General features: G+C 49.7%; 1 protein-coding gene across 1 annotated transcript; it reads right to left on the reverse strand.

Moving 5' to 3' along the window:
• Positions 1–1,741: 1,741 nt before the first annotated feature.
• Positions 1,742–21,171, reverse strand: TGFB3 (transforming growth factor beta 3; the record flags this gene model as incomplete). The annotated part of the gene is made up of 7 exons (XM_079699709.1): positions 20,644–21,171; positions 13,065–13,228; positions 12,644–12,773; positions 7,309–7,416; positions 5,388–5,556; positions 2,839–2,992; positions 1,742–1,900 (listed from the first exon to the last, which is right to left on the reverse strand). Exons 1-7 carry the CDS (start codon positions 21,128–21,130, stop codon positions 1,742–1,744), a joined length of 1,371 nt encoding a protein of 456 aa, XP_079555835.1. The 5' UTR covers positions 21,131–21,171.
• Positions 21,172–22,237: the final 1,066 nt, after the last annotated feature.

Genomic DNA, 22,237 nt, shown 5'->3' on the forward strand with positions numbered 1-22,237 from the left:
ATAGACTTCTTTTTTACCAGTGGTAAAGTAATTTCTATAGAGGAACATGTTTTTCAGGAGCTGCTAGATGGTTCCTCACTTATTGTAGATGGTTGCTTCAGGTGGACATGAAGCCACAGTGGAATTCTGCATTGCTCTGGCATCCATGACATCATAAGAGAACTATGGGATTGTGCTTTTCTTGCCCTCCCCCATTCCCAAAACCCTGACAAGAGGCCCATCCTCTGAAAAGGAGTCCCTGGTGAGCTCTTTTAGGCTCAGCCTGGTAACAGAATTAGCCTCATATTCTTAGGCCATTTGCCACAGACAGTTTCTCTAATTCTCAACTGAATTTATAGTGAATGTACAAACCAACACATTTCCATATGTGAAATCACCCCAAGTGACTTTGCCCACAACTAAATTGAGGTCAAATTCATATGCTTTCCGCACATCTGAGCCACTGCCTCTGTGTGTCTGAGGATAATGTATCCAAGACAGAAGGGAACACAAACAGTAGTGCAGCCCTCTCAGATGGCAGAAGGCAGTGCAGTGTGTCACTGTCAGGGGAATTCACGGTCAGCAATGTTTCGATGTTTGAGATTTTCAGCCCCCGATTCCAGTTACCTCTGATCATTAGATGTGAACATGGAATTAAGAAGGGTAATTAAGGACACTTATTGAGTCAGACTTACACCTTAGAATAAGGCTTTTATTGTTTAGAAACAATCTTCCAGAAAATGAAATGATCCAAGATTCCCCAAAAATATTTATTTATACAAAGATTTTGAGAGTAATATTTGTATTTGTCTTTATACCTCAGTCTATGCGTCTGGGGCCAAGTCATTGTGTGGCACTTGTGCAACTTCCCCGCACGCCTCACACGTTGTAGCACCTGCTTCCAGGAACACCAGATGAGCACAAGGTCTCGGGGGGTCAGGAGGGGAAACCCATAATGCCCAAAGGCTGCAGAGACCCAAAATCCAGATATGTGCGCCCTGACCTGGAAGGTGTCTAGCCAAATGTCCAAGGAGAAATACGATCTAGGAAGAAGGCGAGAGGAGGAACCCAGGGGGCAGACCAGAGAGGGTTAATTCCCACCCTCAGCTTCTGAGTTCAGCATGTCCATAGGGCCCAGGAACTGCATTACCTGGAGTCCGCCCCCCCACCCCAACCCCGTAATGACCCTTGATGCTGATTGACGTCCAGGGGACAATTTGTAAAACTAACAGATTTGTCCATAATCCCAGGCAAGTATGGGATACAATTCTGGGACTTTGTCTTGGGAACCTGCCTGAAGACAAACACTTGCCTTGTATGACGTAATCCAGGTCCCCTCGAGCAGACGTGGGGCAGCGATGGATGAGCAATCTGACCTCAGCTCCAAGTGTCTTCCAGTCTGGCCCCCCGGCCATTCTCTGCCCTTCCTCCTCCCTAGGGTATCCCAAATCCCTTGGCCCTGCGACGTGTCGACTTGCCATCCCTCTTCCTCTGTCCCCACCACCTCTGTCTGTGACACAGAAAATCTGTGTTCTGAAGAGTTCAACCTTCCCCTAATCAAACCCACACTTTCTTTACTACAGTGATTCTCAGAACCAGCAAGAAAGAGAAATGTTCCAAAAGGGAACCCCCGTCTCAGCCATCTGCCTGGAGCTGAAGGTTGTGGCCAGGCCTCCAGGTGAGGTCCATCGCTTTTGTGTTTCCCAAGGAGCAGGCAGGCAGGCAGTGGCAATCCCTCCTCTCTCTCTGTAGCAGGCGGGCCTCAGCTGCACTTGCAGGACTTCACCACCATGTTCGAGAGCTGCTCCACCTTGGCGGTCCTCCCGACATAGTACAGGATGGTCAGGGGCTCCAAGTCCTGGGGTACGCAGCAAGGGGAGGCCGAGGCTTCAGGGTTCAGGGTGTTGTACAGTCCCAGCACCTGGGGAGGGAGGCATCATTGAGAGGTTGGAAAGCCGAACCTCAGGCCAGGGGCCCAGGGACTCTACAAGGTCTAGGGGCTGCTCCAGAGACTGAGCACGTGGTAAATGGGCCACTGGTGCTACTTCAGAGGAACTGGCGGAACCCAGTTCGGGTGAGTGGCGGGTTACTGTTCATCCACGCGGGATGCAGCACATGGCGTTTGAGCGTTACCGGTTTAAGCATAACCCCCATAACTGGGGGACTTGGAATTGATCATGAAATTCTCTTGGCTGTGAAGAAACACCCCTGTATTGGTTCCTCCTAGCCGTAACTGGTCACTTCGGTGAGAACCATTCTCACTAAACATTGCCTTGAGCCATTTACTCAGTGCCAGAGTATAGGGCCCCAGACAGGATGCAGAAACGAGGAGCTCTGAGGAAATACGCTTCACAAGTTACTGCCCTGTCTTGCCTTCCTCTTGAGGGAAAGACAAGCTAGGTTCGGTGCTGGACTTCCCTCTCTTTCCCTTTGTTTCGTATAGTCTTCTTCTGTGTGCTTTACATTGTCTTTTAAAATAACTTTTCTACATTCAAGAGGCCAGAATTATTAGAGTTCTTTATCCAATGGTAGAGGCCTTTCGGCCCCAATATTCCTTGCCAGCTGTGTGCATCTCTGACATAGGGGGTGGCATGTGACAGTAATTAATTTCCATAGTACAAAAGCAAATAGACAAAGCAACTTAAAAGTCTGGGTGAAACTAGGGAAGGAATTTTAAAGGGTAGAATGTGGCCCACTAGAGTTGGGCCAGGGTGCCAAGATCGGAACCGTCACCAAAGGGATTTTACACCCCAGATCATCATCCGCTCGTTCAACATGCAGCCCTTCATGCATCCTTTTTAACAAGTGGCCTACTTGGCTTAGCCCCACCCCCCCACGCGGCATGACCCTGTTCCATACTGAGCTGTGGGTAGTGTCTGCGCTGCGGAGGTATGGGCACGGGCCTGAGCAGAAGTTGGCGTAGTAGCCCTTAGGTTCATGGACCCATTTCCAGCCCAGATCCTGTCGGAAGTCAATGTAGAGAGGGCGCACACAGCAGTTCTCCTCCAGATTGCTACAACAACGACAACGAAAATTATTTAAAAATCAACCTAAAAGGAAATCACCAACATAAAAAACTTCACAAATAGCCCTCATATTTGCACTTGGAGTCCTTCCTGGTCATCATAAGAGGTGGCTCTAATCAGTGAAATCCCAGGTTCAAGTGCATTGAGCTGTACTAACTATAAAGGCATTTTCCTCTGTTGAAGACCAGAATCCCAAGGACATAGTAGGCGTAGATATATACATACATAGATAATGTATGAAGAAGAGAAAAAAGGCAAAAGTGGCCATGCCCCTTTTACAGCGTGAATCAAAACAAAGACTTGAAGTGTTCCACATAAAACCAAGCACTGAATGTTACTAGCAAACTCAACTTTGTTGAGGTTGGTTTTATTGTTATCTGCCTAATGTGCACCCAACCAGAAATAAACTCTAAGCTTATGCACTTATGTACTATAGTAAATGACTGCTTAGTCTAAGTCTAGAGGCTATTGAATCAAAACAAGACATATCCTTCTATTAGATTCATGATTCCTAGATTACCCCAAATGTGATTATCAGGCCACTTCAATTCCGTTGCCTGCAGAAATCCATTTGGCAATACCCCTTGCCAAGTGGGCATCTGGCCTGTACTTCAGTACCTGCTGAGACCTAGAACTTGCTACTTCCAAAGGCAACTATTGGCCAAAAGCTGGCTTCTTGTGGGTTCCGAGGGTAAACCGTGGCAGACATTCTCATTTTTCTACTCATTTTTCTACTCAAGAGCCATTCTTACCCTGCCTTCTCTCTTGCCACCGCCCATTACAGTCTGGAACACCAGACACTTGTTTTCCTGGCCTCCTGTGCAGGTACGGATTGTCATGTAACCCAGCAATGACCAATCAGACATAAGCAGAAGGATGCAGTGGGTGAGGGCAAATTCTGGCAAAGGTATTTGATTGTTTATAAGTCACAGATGGAAGAGGAAGGCTGCTGGTTACCTCCTTCCCTCCTTTTGTCTTGAGCATGGACAAGATACCTGGAGCTCTAGCAGTCTTGCTATGTGACCATAAGCAAGGGGATGAAAAGCCAACATACTGAGCATGGCAGACTGGAGAGTGTCCTCAATGGCATAAGTAAGCAGCCAGACCAACCTTGGGCCTGCTGCTACATGCTTCTTATGAACAGGAAATCCCCTGTGGTTTAAGCCACTGTCACTTGCAGCCAAGAACATCCATTCCTAACTGATTGAGAGCCACACAGAACAAATCTACATGCCAGCCTTCAGTTGGAGGCAACCACACTGCCTTTCCTATACCTTCTGTTCCTCAAGCTCAACATCCCTGGTCCATTCCATTGTTCCTCGGAAGACATGGCTTTAGATCTAAAGATTTCCCAGTTCATCCTCCCCAGCTCCATTCGGGCATCCTCCTCTCCAGCCAAACTGACCCATTCATGCGCCTTCCTCTACCCAAAGTGCTTCCTCCTCCCATATCCCTACATACTCGAGCCTCACTCAGCCTTGAAGACTCAGCTCAAATTCCACACCCTTCAGAAACCTTTCCTGCATCCATAGATGAGCTCCTTGTTCCAGATTCCTTAAAGCACTTTATCTTTCAGACCTTCTCATGGATGTGGTCATTTTCTACCTGTGCTTTTTTAATCCCCCTCCCTTATAAATGAGAAACTAATGGATTCCTAAATAAGATGCTATTTTTTAATCTCTTTACAGTGGCTACCCAACTATTTCCAAATTAGTTCATAACTTCCCTAGCTCACATTCCCCACTGCAAATGGAGACTGTCCTGTTTTCCCTCATCCAGTAGCATCCTTGGACCCTTCATAGGGAACTGAGCCCTTCTTTTTTTTTTTTTTTTTTTTTTTTTTTGTGGTACGCGGGCCTCTCACTGTTGTGGCCTCTCCCGTTGCGGAGCACAGGCTCCGGATGCGCAGGCTCAGCAGCCATGGCTCACGGGCCCAGCCGCTCCGCGGCATATGGGATCCTCCCAGACCGGGGCACGAACCCGTATCCCCTGCATCGGCAGGCGGACTCTCAACCACTGCGCCACCAGGGAGGCCCTGAGCCCTTCTTTAATGGAAATCTCTGCATTAATCTCCCTGCCACACAAACATACCCTACAAGTATTTTAAAGCATGAAAACCATGGAGAGGCCAAGCCTCTAATCCAAACCGTTTTAGCAACTCTCTCCTCCTCCTCTACTTTGTCCAGGCCCTTACAGGGCTGGGCTGTGGGAAAACAGTGGGGCTCCCAGAAAAAGATTTGTAAGAGGTTCTAAATCTCCATTCCTGGGAGATGTTTGTGAAGAGCATCAGGGACCCTCAGTTGGGGGTGGCTTAGGCCTGGGGCCTGACACACAGAAGGCATGTCTCAGGAGTCTGTGGGTCCTGCATGAGCCCAGGCTTACCGGAAGCAGTAATTGGTGTCCAGGGCCCGCTTCTTCCTCTGACCTCCCTGGCCTGGGTTGTCCAGCCGGTCTGGGGGAATCATCATGAGGATTAAATGAGGGCTGTGTTCCTTTTTCTTCTTCAGTCGCCCCAGATCTCCTCTGCCTGGATCATCCTCACTGTCCACACCTGTGGAAGGGAAGGAAGATGATGGTCTCCTGTCTAGGGAAGGCAGGGTGGCTGCTGCTTTCTCATCTCATCCCCCCACCGTTCAGGAGGAGGGACAGTGGGGTCTACAAGGAAGGGGTGGGTGAGATGCAGCTTCATGCTAACATCCAGCTGCAGGAAGGGGAAGACTGGGTGGAGGAACCGGTATCTAGGGACGTGCAAGAGGCCCCTGGTCAGACCCCCTCATGACTCCTGTGCATACATCCTTCAGAGGGCAGAGAGCCCTTCCCAAGATGCTTCCTAGGGAATCCACAGGGACTCATGAAGCATCATTGTCACTAGGCAGCTCTAACACATTTTCTTGAGCTGACAGTTTAGATTCTGAGACTTAGAGCTTGGGATATGAGTTTCCTCTTATAATCTGAATTGGTCAAAAATAGCACAGAAGTCTTACCTATGATTTCAGGTGTCACAATTTAAGACAGTTTGAATGGGAGCCAGAAGAACAAGAATGAATAATTGTTAACATTCGCATTGCACTTATGGTTTCAAAAGTGTTTTCTCTATAAAACTCAGATAAGATCATGAAGTGTATGGTAAACAGCTTAGCAGACAAACTGGAAAGGAAATCTGCCATTTCATCTGCACAGACTGAAAACTGAATTAGAAAGAGTCTCAAGTAAAAGAAGATCTATTTTGTGACGGCCAGCTGCTGGCTGTTGTCCATCTCCACCAGGGACAGGAACGTGAGGAGATGAATTTGCATGGTGACAGGAGGGACTTGGACCTCATGCAGGGGCACTGGGACTGGAAGATAAATGGGAAGCTGGACCTCAAACTTCTTTTTCTGAAAATCTTTATGAACAAGATAACGATTAGTGAAGTGGGAGGATTTCAACCCAACCCGGGCTGTAGGTAGGGACTCCAGGGTCTTTTGAGCTCTGAGTTTCCTAGATTAGGATGTCAAATGATGTGCTTTTAAAAAAATAAGGCTCTGAAATAAGGCCCATGAAGGGTCAAAGGACTCCCCAGGGCTGGGAGTCAAGAGAGGCCTGTACCTTTTTCCAGACACGCCTCTGACCTCAGGCTTTGAATTGGTTGGTTTGATCTTGACAAACCTCCTGGCCTCAGGTGTGCCTCAGTCACCCACAACAGAGCTTAGAAAGGAAAATAGTACTTCCTGGAATCCAGAGATTGTCTAGGCTGAGTGCCTTGGAAACATACTGGAAAACCAGAAATGACTCTCAACTATTGCCCTCAGTGCAAATACCCTGAGGCCCAAAGCGGTCGTTCAAACCCGGATGTCGAATCGGGTGGGCTCTGCAACATCTGGAAAGCCCAATAGTCAGAGTGCTCATATTCACAGCCACCAAGGTTCATTTCTTTTAGGGAAAGCAAAGACAACTATTATTTGCTGAGCATCCATGCACTCTATTTTACATTCGTTATCTCATTTGATTTCATGACAACCTGGTGAAAGAGGTACTGTCATCCCCAGTTTGCTGACTGAGCTCAGAGAAGTGGACCAGTTTGCCTACATGATTTCACGGCTCTTACTAGCATAACACTGTCTTCCAGATGCTAATGTATTCTCTATAGAATAGAGAGTTCTTGCTTTTGGGATAAAGCAGAATCCCTCAAGTACAAAGCAGTTGGCCATCTCCGTGAGGGAGCTCATTTGGTTCCTTTCCTTGGGGTCTGGTAGGGGTTTCCTGTTATGTCTTGCTTCATTAACTCCCTGACCCATTCTACCATACACATCCATTTTGTTACCTTTGAATTTGATTTCCATCACCTCTTGAATGTTTTCCAGGATATCCCCATTGGGCTGAAAGGTGTGACATGGACAGTGAATGCTGATTTCCAGACCTAAGTTGGATTCTGCAAAATAAGACACAGCAATGGTGAGAAAAGCAGTTTGTGTGATGAAGAAGGGTACCCACCAGTCACACACAGAAGAGCCAGGGCCTCTGCCGCCACAGGCAGCCATAGGAACTGAGTTAGACTGAGGCTCACAGGTGACAGAAAGTGCTGCCAAGGCTATAGCAGACCTTCACGCTCATGCTGCCACATTCCACATATTTCTGTTGTGCTACAAACAACCAAATAGAGGCATAAACTAGTGGGCACCATGAAGGAGAATTTTAATAGTCATCTATTTTCAAAGAATGGCTTAGGAAAAAAAAAAATGTCACCAGCCCACTAGGGGGCAAAAGGATGAGGGTACAGGAAAGAAGGAGAAAACCAGTCACACCCCCTACATGTCGGTTGAGAGAGGAGATATTCTAGCTGTGAAAGGACGGAGGGGAGAGGCAGAGTGCCTGGAGGAGACCAGGGAAAGGGGAAAACTGAAGAACTGGGGGGTAGAGAGGCTGTGCTTCAAAAGGCCACAAGACGGGAGGAAGGGGCACAGGCTGAGCTCTAGGATTAAAATTCGGAAAGCAAGGCTAGAGCAAGGTCTCCGGCAAGCAAGCAGCAGAATCAGTCAACGTGGAAGAGGCCACCATTTCTACCAGGGCCACAATTGTAGACAGAGAGAGAGAGGTAGATTCCAGAGGAGGTAAGATGCAAATCTCAGTTACGCTTGGCTATATTTTCCTTAAGGAACAAGGACATGATGAGGTCAAGAGTTTCTTCTTTGGCAATCCTTGTTCAGCTTAACGGGGGAGTTGTAAATGTATCCAGCGGGGCTGTGGATGGCTCACTGAGGGACAGCCAGGAAGACGGTTGTGAAATTAGAGAACAGGCCGGAAGAGAAGGCAGAGGGCCATGGCCGAGGGTCCAGATGGCATGAGCTCGGAGAAAACAAGTGTGAGGAAACCTGGAGGCACCAGGGTTTGGTGGCTGATGTTGTGGGGCAAAAAGGCCAGCTCTGGCCCTTTCTCCTATTGGCTGTGGGATCGGGTATTTTGGTAACTACAATTGGGAAAGCAAGGAAACTAGTAAAAGGGGTTGCATTAAGTGGAAGGAAAAAAAGGAAGAATAAGGAATGAAAAATTTGAACCCAGTCGTTTTGTGCAGGGAAACCAGGTAGTCTGATATCATGTCAGTCCTGGTAGATAAGACTCAATCGGGGAAGCTCTCTTGATCTGGGGCAGCAGCCAGCTATGGTCAGGTATGGGAGAGGTCCTGGGGGCATGACCTCTGAAGTCAGGGTCAGCACCTCAGGGATCTGATTGATGCCCTGCTCTCAGAGGTCACCCTAGTTCTGTGTGAGCATCCAGCCTTGGGGCCAACCTGGGGTCTTCCAGAAATCTGATGTCAGCAGGGAAAACCCCAGAGTCCAGGCTGCCTCAGCATCCTTCTCATGCGCAGAATGGCCCAAGCCCAGAGATTCCAGTCAGCATTAGGCAGACCTGGATGTCCCAGTTCTACTGGTTAAAAACCAGCCCAATCCCTTCTTCCATAAACTCTAGATCCCAGCTTCGTTTGTTCCACCCCAATCAGGGCAGCCTGTGGGACACACTGACACCTGCTGAGCTTGAAGATTTCTGTCCCAGGTTAGCTTTGGTGGGCTGGGGAGGGGCCAATATAACAAGGAAGCTGAGCCCCAGCTGGAGAACAAGAAGTGAATAGAGAGGGATGTATATGGAGTGTCCTCTTTCTGGTTTAAGGCGGCTGAAAGAAGGAGCTAGAGTAGCTGAAACAGGCTACATAAAACATAGTACACTTCCTATTACCCAGAAGGGTTTAAGTAGTCCGGGAGAGACCTAGAGTGGACAAGTCCTATGAGTCTGTGAGTTAGAAAGTCAAGACACAGACAGATGTGCTGGGGAGAGTTAGGGTTAGGGTGCAGGTAGTGAGTGTGTGATGGTGCCTGGCTTGGCTAACAGGCTCTGTCTAGGTAGAGGGCTCAGAGAATGATGACGATAATCACCAACATTTGTTGAGTGTTGCTACATGTCACGCACGGCTCTAAGACTATGTGTGCATTAACTCATGTATGTAATCTCCATACTAATCCTACAAAGCAGGAGCTATTATTACCCCCTCCCCGCATTATACAGATGAGGACACTGAGGCTTAGGGAAATTAAATATCTTGACCGAGGTATCCAACCAGTAAGTGGTAGAACCAAGATTCAAACACAGGCAGCCTGATATCAGAGCCACACCCCTAATTGTTAGAGACAAAGAGGGACCAAAGAGGGACCAGTCGGGCCCATCAAGGTAGTTGCCCACACAGTCACTGAGATACAAAACGGCTGTGTATTCCCAGCGTGCCCCCTGTCCTGAGCCATGGTGCTGGGCGCGTTCCCTGCCTGGCCTGCTTGGGGAGGCCAGGCTCTGCACACAGGGGAGCCACAGACTGTGTGGAACAATAGCACAGGGGTGTGAAGACCTGGGCCCACACCCCTGGAGAGGGCTCCAGCCGGCTCTGGGCCCAGAAGGCAGCCTGAGAACCAGTGCACAGTAGGCTCTTAGATGTTTGCTGAACTAATACAAGACTGTATATGGGACTCAGTTTCCTCACAGTCCACACCGCCAACTGCTCCATTTGGAGTCCATTTACTGCCTTGTTTGGGGCCAAGAACCCTCAAGAGACTCAGGATCTGTGCAGAAGTAAAGGTCTGTGTATGACTCCCCTGTGCGAGGGGTGGGCAGCATCTGCCAGAGCGGGAACTGAAGGTTCCAGAGAAGAACTAACCTCAGAATTGGCAGCGGTGGGGACGGTGGGTGGGGAACCCATAGGTTTTATTACGAAATTATCTTTTTGATGTCTCAAGGAGGATGGAAATCATTCTCAGTGCAAACTTCTCATTGAGTTCTGCAGCTGTGAAAATAAGAACTCCTTCAAGTGCCCATGGCTTCAAAGAAATCCAGGTGGAGCTGATCAAAATCAGACAGGGAAGCTGAGAGATTCATTTCCCCAGCCTCTCCTCTCTGTAGCCATGTCGGGCTCTAGGCGGAGTTGAGTCAGAATTCCCACAGTGCTGCTGTCAGCTGGTGCACATGGGTTCTCCCAGGTTTTTGCCTTCGTGCTCAGTCAGGGAGATAGGAGGGAAATGCCAGTACCCTTGGAGCTGAGGCAGGACCTCCAGCCCCCTATCTGCCAACTCAGCCACCAGGTTATGCCCCTCAGATGGGGACCTGCACCCTCGGATGCCTACAGAGCCCAGCAGGTTATGTAAGTGAGCAAAGCGAGCCAGTGTATCACGTTGAATTGGGACTGCCAGCCGCACTCCTGGGGGACCCTGGGGAATGGCGGGCCCTGTGGTGACGTGAAGAATGCATGCCCTGCCTCAAGAGGTGGCCCTACTCATCTCTGACGGATTGTTACCAGGAAATCTTCCCATTTGTCAAGAAAAGCCAGAAGTCTAGGTTTTATGTGAAATCTCCTGACTTTAAAACAAAAACTGTTGACCACTAGTTAAATTAAAACAATATTGGTGGGAGACGCAAGAGGGAAGGGATATGGGAACAGATGTCTATGTATAACTGATTCACTTTGTTATAAAGCAGAAACTAATACACCATTGTGAAGCAATTATACTCCAATAAAGTTGTAAAAAAATATATATATTGGTAGGCCAACCAGTTTGTGATCTCTGCCTTAGAGCTTCAACCCCTAATTTCCTAAAACACTGAGGACAAGGAAGGGCCCACCTGCCCAAGGGACTCTGGGTATCAGTACGTGGATGGATGGACTGTGGCTCCCCAGCAGCTGATGAGAATAGAAAATTCTTCACAAGAGGGATACAAGGAACAGACAGGACCACCTTAGATACCCTCAACCCACTGAGCACCGGACCAGGCAGTACCACCAAGCCAAGAAGGGAAGAAATAGCAGAGCGTGATGCCATGAGGCACCATCACTGTCCATCAGGAGACTCAAGCTCTAATCCAGGCTGGAGGACCCTGGTCCAGCCTCTTAACTTCTCTGGGCCTCCATTTTCTCATCTGACCTAATAAAAGCTTACTCTCCCATAAGGGGCCGAAACCTTGGAAGTTCTCTTAACTACAATGGATCCTTAAAATAGCTCTGTGAGGCATGAAGGGAAGACACCATTACCTATTTTCCAGGTGAGGAAGCAGAGCGAGTGGGTGAGAGATTTGGGACATGTGAAGTTTGATACACCTACTGGACAGCTCTACCTGGATGACTTCCAGGCCTTTCAAACTTAATTGGCCAAAATGGAGCCTGCCCGCAAACCTGCTCTTCTCCCAGCCTCCCTATTTCAATAAGTGTTACCACGTGGGTGTTCAGCCCAAAATCTTCAGTCATCTAGACTCCTCTGGTGTCCTCTCACCCCATATCTAATCACCAGTCAGTCCTATTGGCTCTACCTCCAAAATACAGAACAAATCGGTATCATCTCCATACACACGGCTACCGCCCTGGACGAAGCCCATGTTGCTCTCACGTGAGCTGCTACAACGGCCCCTAACTTCTTGCCTTGACCTCATGACAACCAGAGAGTCTTTGAAAGACGTAAACCAAATCGCCTCACCCCCACTTCCCCAGCCCTGCTGTAACCCGCCCTGGATGTCTCATCACACTTGGAATAAGTCCTGACACCTGACCGTGGCCTTACAGGTCCTACATCGTATGGCTCCAGCTCCTCTCCGACCCCCCAGCTCACTCTGCCGCAGCCACACCTGGTTTTGCTCCTGCTGCTTCTCACTGGTTTTGCTTAGCACGTCCTTTATCCTGACCTTCACAGACTGCCTCTTTCTTGTCCCTCAGATCTCAGTGCACAAATTCCTTCTTCACAGAGACTCCCTGAGCATCTGATGTTGGACCCCACCCAGTCATTCTCGCTTTGTCCTCTTTCTGTTTTTCCTGGTACTTATCACTATAATATATATAAAAGTCTTATTCATCAATATGTTTATTTGTTTACTATGTGTCTCTCCCGCCAAAAGCCCTGTGAGATCTGGGACCTCACCTGTCTGGTTCACTGCTGGATCCCCGGGGCCTGGCTCAGAGTGAGGACTTAGTCACTATCAGTTGAGCGAACGAATAAAGGACACACAACAAGGCAATGGCCAAGCTAGGCTTTGAACCCAGATCTGTGTCTCCCCCAGTTCTGTCCTCTTCCCTCTGTGTCATGAAGGACCAAGAGACCTGAGGTTCCTTCCAAAGTGCTCATCCTGCGTCCACCTACCTCTTCGTAAGAGCCATTCACGCACAGTGTCTGTGACGTCGAAAGACAGCCACTCCGCAGCGCCCCGCGTGGGCAGATTCTTGCCATCGAGATAGCGCTGCTTGGCTATGTGCTCATCCGGCTGGAGGATCTACAGGACAGAGGAAGGAATAAGTCCCGAGGCCAGGACGGGGCACCCGCGTGTCATGAGGCAGGAGGACGGAGAGGGGCTGCAAGAGCAAACTAAGCTTCTTAAATGTTCCTTTGAGTTCCTCGGTTAAGTCTTAATCCTCTTAACGACAGACACAGATACAGAAACTAAGGCTCAGAGAAGGTAGGATTCACACCCAGGTCTGCTGAACTCTGAGCAGCGTGGAGGCCCGATCTGGCCAAGGAACCAGCTTTCCCGCCTGAGTGCTGTCTGTCCTGGGAGGGGGCTCACCTGGAAGAGCTCAATCCTCTGCTCGCTGCGCTTGGAGCTGGGGTTGGGCATCCGCAAGACCCGGAATTCCGCTCGGAACAGGTTGGTTTCATTTTTCTCCACTGAGGACACGTTGAAGCGGAAAATCTTGGAGGTGATCCCTTTGGGACAGACGGCCAGGTCATCTAGGAGGCAGAGCGGGGGTGGGGGAGGCACAGCATGAGCGAGACCCACAGGGACAGTGTGCTGCCAGCGGACACTCACCAAGGGGCCAGGGTTCCACCTGTGACCTCTCTAGAAGCTTGAGGCCTCAGACCTAAAGGTGGAAACCCAAGGAAGATCCGGGGTGGCCCTGGAATCACACACAGGCCTGATGGAGAAGCAGGATATGGAGCCCCAGGACGGTGGCACTAACAACTGGCCCCTCCAACCCCTCACCTCGCCATCCCCACTCTGGCAGGCTCTCCAACCTGCTTTCCTACTCTTTTAGAAAATACAGATTCTCCAGTGATATCAGCAATTTCCTCTAGCAGTTTAATCATTGTTAGCTAGTTGATTCATTCATGCGTTTGTTCATTCAGGCATTCATTCATTCATCAGACATGCATTGAACAAATACTATGTGCCAAGCACAGGCTAACACTGGGAAGCAAAAAGGAAGAGACAGGGCCCCCGCCTTCAAGGAGATTAATATCCAGGGGAGGCTGTTAGTACATGGACCAGACAACAGGACCAGAGGGAAAGTGCTGAGGGCCTTTGGAGAAGCCTAGGAGTTGCTGCAAACAGGTCAGAGGAGGGAGAGGGTTGAGAGCACTTCGTGGAAGTGGTGATTATTTAATCTGGGTGATTATTTGATCTGGGTCCTGCAGGAGGAAAGGGTCTAAGGATGCAGAGGAAAGAATTTTACATGAAAGCACTGCTGAAAGCACAGGCAGGGAGGGGGGCAAACGCACGTGAGTAAGAGGGACCTGAAGCAGCCAGGCTGGAGCCCGTGAGACAAGGTCAAGACAGTAGACTGGGGTCCACCTGCGGGGAGGCTGAAACGTCAGACCGAGGGGTTGGATTTTATATCATTAACAGTAGGGGGTCATAGAAAGTGACACTCTGGATCTAATGAGACAGCACTGGTGTGACAAGGAGCCCACATCTGGAGCCTGGCAGACCCCCCAGATGTTTCTTCAGACTGAGCCGGTCTATCACCATTGGCTCCTGTCTCTCTAAGGGTTACTTTCCCTGACAGCACACACTATGCCAGCCTCTGTCACCCTGCTGGCCTCTGAACCTCCGTCTACAAGACAGAAGGCCGCACATGCTCTTTCCCACCCCCTCGGCCAGATAAAGGAGACAGGAAGATCCTGTCATTTCTTTACAACCTCAAGGTCTGAGCAGCATTAACACCCAGAGAAAAACTTTCTACACAAATGGTAACAATAGCCAGAACTTGAAATTCAAGCCCAGAGACCCAGATTCCACACATAATGAACATGGCTGGAACAAGCCCATAATCACCCCAGGGGTGGTCTAGGAAGTCATGGACAGGGCGGGAGGATCAGAGGCCTGGACACAAGCACATGCGCTACTGAGCTGTAGGAAAGGATGAGTGAGTGTTTCTGGAAATTGCCATCTGGTGGGTCTGACACTGGTTATTAGAAAATTAATGGAACAGATGTTGGGAAAACAAATGTGTGAACACTAGCTAATGAAGCCCTGATTAATAACTGGCTTTGAAAGAACGAATACTGCCAACTATTCCCTAAACCATTTCGGATAAAACCAGAAAGAGGGATCATGATGGCAGTTTAATTTTTGAGTTTGCAAGTCTGTAACCCTCTGGACATGGGTAAGCTCTTTGGAAGGGAAACCTTCTCAAGTACTGACATACTTGGGTCTCAGAGGAGCTGTCATCAATATGGCTTCAGTTAGACTAGTACCTCCAGTAACTGTTGAAAGAGGGAATAAAAGATATGTCAGTGCAGTGTGTGTGTTGCTATAAAAAGGAAAAGGGGAACAGAAAATGGCCCATGCCAGCGAGGAGAGTCAGACTGGGGGCAAGACAGTGAGGAGCCAGGGGACGGGGGGTGATGAGGCAAGAGGGTCTTCAGGACACCCTCGTCACCCTTCCTCCTGTTTCTTCCAGCCCATCAATCAGATATCTGTTCCCCAAGCTAGACTCCTCTTGGTGGGAATTTCAAGGAGATTTCAAGGGGATGGGAAAGGTCATATTTTATCCCTGGGATCTACAGATTTCTAACAGACTCAGAAGGGACATTAGGGGTCATCTAATGCAACCCACTTCAGACAAATTCATGCCCATAGGGGTCTTGGCCAGGGTCACACATGAATTAGTTGACACAAGCAAACTGACACTAGCAAGCAAAGCTCAGACACAATCATTAGTGATTTTAAAGAACTGTATAGGAGAGAAAATAAAATGTAAACATAATCTTCTTGACAATTAAATCCACTGAATACTAACGACACTTTAAATAATTTGTGGAATGAGCCAGAGTATAAATAAATAAACAAAATGTAATAACACTATCTTACATTTCATAGAACTTCTATTAACTCATCTGACCCTCTAACAATCCTTGAGGAGAATGAGAATAAGTAAAATTTATCATTTTACAAATGAGAAGAGTAAGTATCAGGAAAGTTAAATCACTCTTCCGAGATCACTCACATAGCAGGTGGCAGAGGTGGGATTTGAACCCAGGTCTTCTGACCTCATTTACTGAAGCAAAGACTCTGGAAGTTGGAGGACACCTCAGAGTTCATTTAGTGGAGGGATGATTTCACCAACAAACTGTAGCAGGATTCCATGAAATGGGGCTAGAGTGCCAACTTATGCTTCAGTCAAAAACCACTTCCCAGTTTTGTGATTAAGCCATGCTTCGCAGAACACTAGTGTTATTGAGAGCTGGCCTAGGAGGTCCACCTTTACAAATTAAATTATGACCAACTTTTTCTATTGCACACAAAGTAGATATATTAATGGGTGCCATTTTCTCCTTTTTACTATAGGGAGAGAAAAATAAGCAAAGAATATTCATGGCTATTCAGGATATTCATGGAAAAATCTGGAAACAGCTGACCATGTTTAGACCGGGCATTTTTTAATGCTTTCAGACACCTGGGCTCCTAGATGTACTTCTGCTTGTGTTCATCATTTCTGCTAGTAAAATTACTTCTGGTTCCAATGATGGCACTACATATATCAGTGTGGCAGTGCTCCTCTACCCTAGCTGTTCCTTAGAATCACCTGGAGAGCTTTAAAAACAGATGATGCCTGGACCTACTCCCCAGAGATTCTGACTACCTCACTGGAGTATGGGTGGGTCCAGAGCTTTTTTTTTTTTTTTTTAAGATCTCCAGATGATTCTAATATGTAGCCAGGATTGAGAACCACAGTTTATAGTGTTCTGCAAAGGGTACCATGGCATCCAGATGTTCTGATAAACCACAGCTTTAAGGATTCAGCCTTTAAATAGGTTAACCTTTAAATGTTAACCCGTTAAAATATTGTCTGGCCAATGCATTGTTTTGTAAAATTTTGAATTAGAAGCCCATAAACATTTTAAGCCCAGGTTAAAAGTTGGGAAATTTCACAGAAAGATTTTCTGCTCTTCTGGGAGGCAGTTAAGATCTAGTCATGCTGGACCCATATTCCCCAATGCAAAAATTGGCAGGAGCTGAGCGGTGGGTACCCTCTTTTAATGGGACATGGGCAGTTCCAAGTCCCCCCGCCACCAGTCTCCCCATACACCCTATTCTCTCCATGACTCTGAAGCCAAGTGTCCTGTGCAGTTTGTCATGGTCCCTGTGCTGCAGCCTTTCCTCTAGATCATTTGCATCAGCGGCCTGGGCTCTGTGGGCTCTTGTGTTTGCAGGCCTTCTAAGGAAAGGTTTTGCCCTTGTTCACTGAGTCTTAAGCGTCAGTGAACTTAAAAATCAATACGGAGCTTGTTAAAAATACAGATACTTCATGACGACACCCCCAGAGATTCTGATTCTGTAAGGGTAGGCTAGGACCTGGGAATGCACATTTTTCACATTGACCTAGCCTCTAGTCCACACTTGGAGCAACACTGACCTAGCGTGCAGAGAGTATTGGCACTTAGATCAAATAAATTCTTTCAATAAGAAACATCTTTTAATTTTCAGAATGAACAAGATCTAAACGTAGCATCCAGAAAAGAAACGCTAAAGTATCGTTTTCTCTTTGCTCGTGAACTCTGGGTTCTCTGGTTGTCTTAGCGTCAGACCTCGGATGAAAACAAGAGTCTCCTGCCAGACACAGATAATTACAAGCCAGAAGTTAAGACAGCACCTACACTGGTAATATCTTGATAACAAGGATGACAAAAGAACTGAAAAAGCTGTGTGCTTCCCCACCACGTGGGTCAGAGAAAGCCTCTAACCCACTTCCCATAGCAAAATCCTGGAGAATCATATAGGAATAAGATATATATGAGTCTTGCCTTCACTCCCCAGCAGAGACCTGTTGAATCATCCCAGATGTATACACAGAATTGTTCCAGCTGGAAGGGAGCTTAGAGATTATCTCTAACTTTACAGATGAGGAAACTGAGGGTCAGAGATGTGACTAGCTCCATTCCACATGGTGTAGTTGCTTAACCTGCTTGAGATTCTTAAGCAGATAATGAAAACACTTTTGTTGAATTTGGGAGAATGTAGCAGTATGAATCTCCAGGCCGTAAAAATAGGCAGAGCTAAGAAAGAGCACACCCAGGGATCCCTAAGCAATCTGCCACCAGGGTTACTAACATACAATAATAGCTCCTATGCCCACCTGCTTGGTCCAACATGTGATTCATTCATATCATAAACCAAAGTTCTCTTGGAGCCCAAAGGTTAAAGGTGGGACATACAGTGCGTATTTTATGCTTTGCATTATCGTTTAACAGCATGCATTCTGTAGGGAGAATGTCTAGGTTACAGCCCTGGTTCTTTTGGGGCAAATCACTTAATTGATGCATGTTGCAGTCTCCTTATCTGGAAAGTAGGGAAATCAGGGTACCCATCTGACAGGGCAGAGCCAGAGAACGGGTCTTATCCTCTTTGCTCTCACCTTGATGCCCTTTCTCCTACGCCACTGGAAGTTAGTCCTTCTTGCACTTTGCACTCCAGGCACCCTTGTCTCCTTGCCCCAGCTCCTGCTGTCACTTCCCTCTGAGAGCCTGTCCACTGGGTACCGGAAGGGGCTGGGAGTGATGAAATGTGGAAGGGAATGTGATCTCATCACCTCGGCAGCAGGAGCTCTGGCACTCAGGTCCTACCAGTGCCCCACCCACAGACCCCGGCCCACCCTCAGGAGTTCTAGACACTAGGCTTCCCTCGCCCCAACCTTGGACGGTGGCTCTCTGCTCCCTCTCAGCATCTGTTAAACGTTGGCATCTGCCCACTGCCTCTTTATAATTAGTGTGCCTTGTGCGTCTGTCTCTCTGGGGCTGGCTCAACACCTGACCAGCCGGAGGGCAGGCCAGGCCTGCGTCTGCTCAGCCTCTGTGTCACCTCCAACAGCTGCAGAGTCTGGGCCTGCTTCCTGTTTGCACCTGCAAGGCTCACTGGCATCACCCGTGTCCCATGGGGCCCCGGACCCTTCATGATATCTCAAGTCGCATCCTGCCCACCGTGCCAGGTTTCTTCCTGCCTGATCGTGGCTCTGTGGCTCCAGGGCCACCCTCACCTACTGCAGTTTCAAGGAAGGTCCTGGTGCTGCAGCCTGGAGCTGCCCAGCATCTGTGCAGCCCTGTCCTGGGTGTCCCCAGGGCTGTCCACTAATTGTACTCTGAGTCTCCGCACACATGTCCACTGGCACCTGGGTGCCCTTGCATCTCTCTGGCTCGTTTGTTCTCAGCTTGGGATTCCAGGCGGGGCGGGCCCCGGTGACATAGATCCCTCTTCCCGGGACTCCTCCTCCTGGCCCGGATCCTTAAGACCCGAGTCCGTTCCTCTTGCCCTGGACTCTCCTCACACCTCTCCCGCAGGTGTCAGCTTTCCACCCTTCTCCGATGTTTGGCCACCATGTCCTGCTTTTGTGGGTGCCCAGGGGGTTGGGGGTTCAGCCATTCAGCTGCTGGTGCCTCTGGGAACCATAGGCCCCTGAGGACCCTGAGTCAGCCTCACCTAGAGAACCCTGGGCAGGGAGCACTAGCTGTGCTTCACTCTCCGGCCACCAACCCACACGGGAGCCACCTCCTAAGGCAGCCACAGGAAGCCGGAGTGGGACCCCCTCACCAGCAACCACAGGCTCCTGGGCCTGGCATGGGCCAGCTCCCGGTGAGGCCTCTGGCCCCTTCTGCCAGAGCTGGTCCATCCATCGGCTGCCCACTCCTCCTTCTCTCTAGCCAGGTTCCTTTCAGCCCCTGCGGTACCCCCGCCGACCACCCTCACCTTGCCTGTTCCATCCCATTCTCCCACCCCCCACTCTGGGCACTGCCCACCTCTCAGGTGAGCCAAGGCTGAGGTAGCCTGGGCGTCGAGGACACCTGCTGGTAGGAAAAGCAAACAGAGCTATTCCCAGAGTCCCTGGCCTGTGAGTGGCTCACATTCCTCCTTCCTGGGCTGTCAGTTTCTCAGCATCTGCCAAATCTCTCTCTGTTGTATTGAGGTTTTTTAAATCCCCGTTCAGTAAACACACATGACTTCCACACGTGTACAAACACACACAGACGTCTCACCCAGAAGCCTCCCAGCTTCTCGGCACAGACAGGAGCTTCCTGGGAAGACACACTCCCAGACACACGTCCCCTCTGTATCCACAGCCACACCTCCCACCCACTCTTCCCCTGACACGCAGACACAAAAGGGCTGCCAGCCGTCATCTACACATCCAGAGCCACATCCCTGCTTTCCCCGTGTCCACGGGCCCGGAAGACGCCCATTTTGCACCCATGAATCTGTGTACCGTACGAAACCAGACTACACATCGCTTTCAAGCACACAGCCACGTGAACAGAGGCGCATCCCCTTCCCTCACGCACACAGCTCACATGGGTCACAGGCATGGTGTGGGCTGAAGGGCCTAGACAGCGAGAAGCTGTCCCTTGCCTGGGCCTCAAAAAGCTGGACAGACAATAATTGGGGGCAGGTATACTCTTCTTCCCCGGAACTGGAAAAACAGAACGTGAGACGTGTCACGATGAGGTGTGAAAAGCAGGGAGAAGACCGAGGTCTCCAGCCCGTGGAACCGCACGGCCTCTCTAATGAGAGAGCCAGCCCTGCCCCTTTATGGCACCCACATGCACCTATCTGACCACACGTGCCACAGCACGCGTGCTAACGGGACAGCGCAATGTCACTCCAAATTCAAGTCAGTCAACGATGTGATGTGAGTTCAGCAGGCTGCTCAACTCCAGGGCTCCCGGCCTCCCAGCAGCACTCGACTCTTACCAGAATGCCTCTGTCTCCCTCCCCACCCACCTATCCAGCCCCAGCTGCACATCGCACCTCCCCAGCTGGGTGCGGGTGAACCCGGGGCACCCTGCTGTGTGGCGACCGCTAGGCCCCCCTCTGGAGCTCCCCACTCCAGTTCAGACCCTCCAGAGCAGACACCCCAGCGGGAATTTGGACTTACTGTGCTCCTCCAGCCCGTGGATCATGTCGAATTTATAGATTTCTTTGGCATAGTACTCCGACTCGGTGTTTTCCTGAGTGCAGTCGTCTTCCCTCTCCCCGTGCACCTCTTCCAGCAGCTCTCGGGTGCTGTTGTAAAGGTCCAGGACCTGGGTGGGGATGTTGGCCAACACCGATGGATCGGGGGGACTGGTGAGCCTGAGTTTGCTCAAGATCTGTCCCCTAATGGCTTCCACCCGCTTCCTCTTGATGTGGTCGAAGTCCAAGGTGGTGCAAGTGGACATGGAGAGACTGACCGTGGCAAAGTTCAGCAGGGCCAGGACCACCAGAGCCCTTTGCAAGTGCATCTTCATGCGTGAGCAGGGGAGAGAGGCCCGGGGGCTGCGAGGCCTGGTGAGGAGGAGACCCCAGCAGACGTGCAGAAGGAGGGAGGAAAACCAGGCGGCCTCCCTAGATCCCGAAGACTGAGGCTTGGCAAGAAGGTGCATGAACTCACTGCACTGCAAGAGCTTCAGGACTTCCAGGAAGCGCTGGCAACCCTGAGCACGAAGAAGCCGACTGTGTGCCTTGAAGCTCTGGGTTTCTTCTCCATGTGTCTAAACAGGTTCTGCTGGGCTCTGACTCCCAGCAGGCCAGGTGGAGGGCTGGGAGGGGTGGCAAGGCAGCTGGGAGTGGGAAGGGAGCTGGAGTTTTTCCTTAGGTAAAAATAAATAGAGCAGATATCTGATATTGCCAAACGGCCGCTTGGCGATGGGGAGAAAGTGGGTATTTTAAAGAAGGAGCAGAAAGACCATGGCTGGGTCCCCAAATCAAAATCCTTGCCTTGCCCTGAAGGAGAATAAGAAAAGAGGATGGAAAAGAAAAGAAAAAAAAAAAAATCTAAAAAAAAAAAAAAAAAAAAAAAAGATCACCAGTGAGTAGGTGGGGAGAGGCAGGGCTAGGCCGCTGCTGGCCCAGCTAAAGATGGGGGCAGCACAGGACACACTTGTCTCTCGGGCACACCATTCATGCTTTCTCTTTTGTTTACACTTCCCCGGGGGCTTTCTAAATGACTCTGTTCACGCTGCCTCTCATCTTCATTGGCTGGGATGTGGGCTTATGTGCAATTGGAAGGCAGGGGGGACAGCCCCTGGAGAGCAGCCCCAATAATCCACTTGGTCGCCCAGGTCACCAGCACCTCGGCTTGTCTTCTGCCTCGGCCATTGCTTCTGTTCCCTGCTTCTCTTTAAAAGATACAAAAGAAAAGAAAAAGAAAATAGAAGCCAGTTCACTGTATGCCTCCTCCGGAGAGCTGTTATTCCTTCTTTCTCATGCTGCTTCCCCTATCTCTCGCCTCTCTTGCTCATTCCCTTGGACTTGGCTTTCTGGTTCCCTCCCTTTCTCTCCCTCCAGCTTCCCTCTCTATCCCTCTCCCTCTCCCTCTCCCTCAAGCTCCTCTCCCTCTCTCTCACACACTCACATGCACACACACTGCTTTCTCTATTTCTCTCCGCTGAAATTTTATACCTCCCTCCCATGACGTTTCTGGCCCGGGGCGGGGGGGGGGGGGGAGGGGGCGAGGGGAGGTGGGGGGGAGGTGGGGGGAGGGGTGGGGG

This window comes from Hyperoodon ampullatus (genome assembly GCF_949752795.1).
Source record: "Hyperoodon ampullatus genome assembly, chromosome: 3".
NCBI lineage: Eukaryota > Metazoa > Chordata > Mammalia > Artiodactyla > Ziphiidae > Hyperoodon > Hyperoodon ampullatus.